This window comes from Myotis davidii, unplaced genomic scaffold (assembly GCF_000327345.1).
Source record: "Myotis davidii unplaced genomic scaffold, ASM32734v1 scaffold557, whole genome shotgun sequence".
Classification (NCBI taxonomy): domain Eukaryota; kingdom Metazoa; phylum Chordata; class Mammalia; order Chiroptera; family Vespertilionidae; genus Myotis; species Myotis davidii.
The window spans coordinates 1,383,030-1,385,432 of record NW_006289557.1 but is presented as its reverse complement, the minus strand read 5'-3'; the positions used below and the strand labels follow the sequence as shown (position 1 = coordinate 1,385,432).

General features: G+C 39.4%; 1 protein-coding gene across 1 annotated transcript in view; it reads left to right on the top strand.

Moving 5' to 3' along the window:
- Nucleotides 1–2,403, top strand: part of HRASLS (HRAS like suppressor) — a 12,424-nt gene that overhangs the window by 97 nt on the left and 9,924 nt on the right. Inside the window, 1 exon segment of the mRNA XM_006762013.2 lies at nucleotides 1,019–1,026. Within this exon segment, the coding sequence (XP_006762076.2) occupies nucleotides 1,019–1,026 (8 nt within the window).

Below are 2,403 nucleotides of genomic sequence, written 5' to 3'. Positions count from 1 at the left end.
TGATCTCAATTCCTTTAACATCCATTTATAGATTACTCAGTATGTGTCAAATGCTATTCTAGATGCTGGATATACATAAACCAGTCCCTGCATGGTGTAGTTTATATTCTAGAGGAGTTGGGGGGGAAGAGAGAGAGAAAGAAAGAGAGAGAGAACAGAGCACAATGTTAGAATAAAGATTAGTAAAGGTAAATAATATGGAGAAAATAAATCATAGCAGCAGAACGGAAGTGGCAGGGGACAGGGGTACTGTGATTGTAAGTGAGGTGGTCGGGAACATCTCATGAGAAGTGATGTTTCTGAACTTGAAGGAGGGGAGAAAACTGAGCAGATTATATTTTGGAAAAGAGTATTTCAGGCCAAGTGGACAGCAAACCCCCCAATCTCCCAAAAAACAATTAGGTGAAGAATTATGAACAATTTGTAGAAGGAGGAAGCAACAGCTAACACCCATCTTTAAAGGTTTTAAGTTTTTAGTCATCTAAGAATTATCAAATAAAATGACAGATTTTCCACTCAGCCAGCCTTCCTGTAGTTCTGGATGATGTCCGTTTTGTCGTTTCATTGTATTTTTGAAGTTGTTGTGGGAGGCAGCAATTTCCGGCGTTTACCTATGTCGCCATCTTGGTTTTCCAAAATGACAGATTTTATGCCTATCACATTAGCACAGGTTAAAAAATGGCAACAATCATTGTTGATAAGGGTATAATGAAATGAAAATGAAGATATTGCTGATAGAAATATAAGTTGATAAGCTAATTCACGAAAACAATTTAATGAGATGTGCTAAGAGTCTTAAAAGAGTTCCTATGCTCTCACCCTATAATTGTACTTCTACGAACCTGTTCATGGGAAATAGCTAAAAGAGATAAATGTAACATTTTTGTATAAGGGTGTTCATGTCTACCTCACTTATAATGGTTTTAAAAAAAATAGACAATAACTTCACATTCAATAGGAAAATGGTTAAACAAATTATTATTTAGCTGCAAAATATTAGGCCTCTGTGTTTTGGCAGGATTTTTAGTTGCAAGTAACAGAAATAAAACTCAAATTAGCTTAAACAAAAAGATAACTCATTGTTTCACTAAGGGAAACTATAGGAAGGGTAAAGATGGTGCTGGCCCCAGGGCTGCCTACAATGAGAGGTTTGAACACTATTAAGACTCTATCTAACATCTGTATTTTTTTCTATTTGTTGTCCTCATTCTCTCAGGCTTTGTCTCTCTAAGGCAGGGGTCCTCAAACTTTTTAAACAGGGGGCCAGTTCACTGTCCCTCAGACCGTTGGAGGGCCGGACTATAGTTTAAAAAAAAACTATGAACAAATTCCTATGCACACTGCACATATCTTATTTTGAAGTAAAAAAACAAAACGGGAACAAATACAATATTTGTATTTGCATGCGGCCCGTGGGCCATAGTTTGAGGACCACTGCTCTAAGGAGTGGAACTGATGACCATCAGCATCCTTAGACTCTCATTCTTATAATCTGGTGACCCAACAGAAGAGATAGCTAATCCTTGTCTGTTGCAGTTAGAAGAATCATGGAGAAGGACTCTAATTCACCCAGTGGGAGTCCCATACCCATTGCTGGACCATCACTATGCCCAGGACAATGGGATGCTTGTTGGCCTACATAGAGTTTTTTCCAGAAAGAAAGAGCAGTGAAGGGATGAGGTGCTAAATAGCCCAAAACTATCCTATATAATAAAAGGCTAATATGCAAATCGACTGAACGGCAGAACATCCAGTCTCTATGAGGCACACTGGCCACCAGGGAGCAGATGCTCAATGCAGGAGCTGCCCCTTGGTGGTCAGTGCGCTCCCGCAGGGGGTGTGCTGCTCAGCCAGAAGCCCTGAGTGGGGCTCACGGCTGGCAAGCACAGCAGCAGTGGTGGGAGCCTCTCCCGCTTCCATGGCAGTGCTAAGAATGTCCAACTTCCAGTCGGACATCCCCCAAGAGGGCACAGGTCAGGCTGTGAGACCACCCCTCAGTGCACGAAATTTGTGCACTGGGCCTCTAGTAGCCACTATAAAAGCCATTAAAAAGATCACATTTCTGGACATGTTTAATTGTATGAGAGATGATCCTCACATAATATTTATTTGAAAATTCTAGATTAAAATGTAACAGCAAGTATAAAACCCAATTTGCAAAACACACACGCACACACACACACACACACACACACATATACACACACACAGATACACACACCCATGAATACACACAGATACATGCACCTTTATATTGTGTTAAAAAAGATTTAAGTACATAAAAATAATAGCAGTTATTTCTAAGTGGCAGGATGGTGGAATATTTATATTTACATGTTTATGCTATATTTTCTGCATTTTCTACATGTTTATAAATGAGCACAAATTAATTTATTAGGAAAA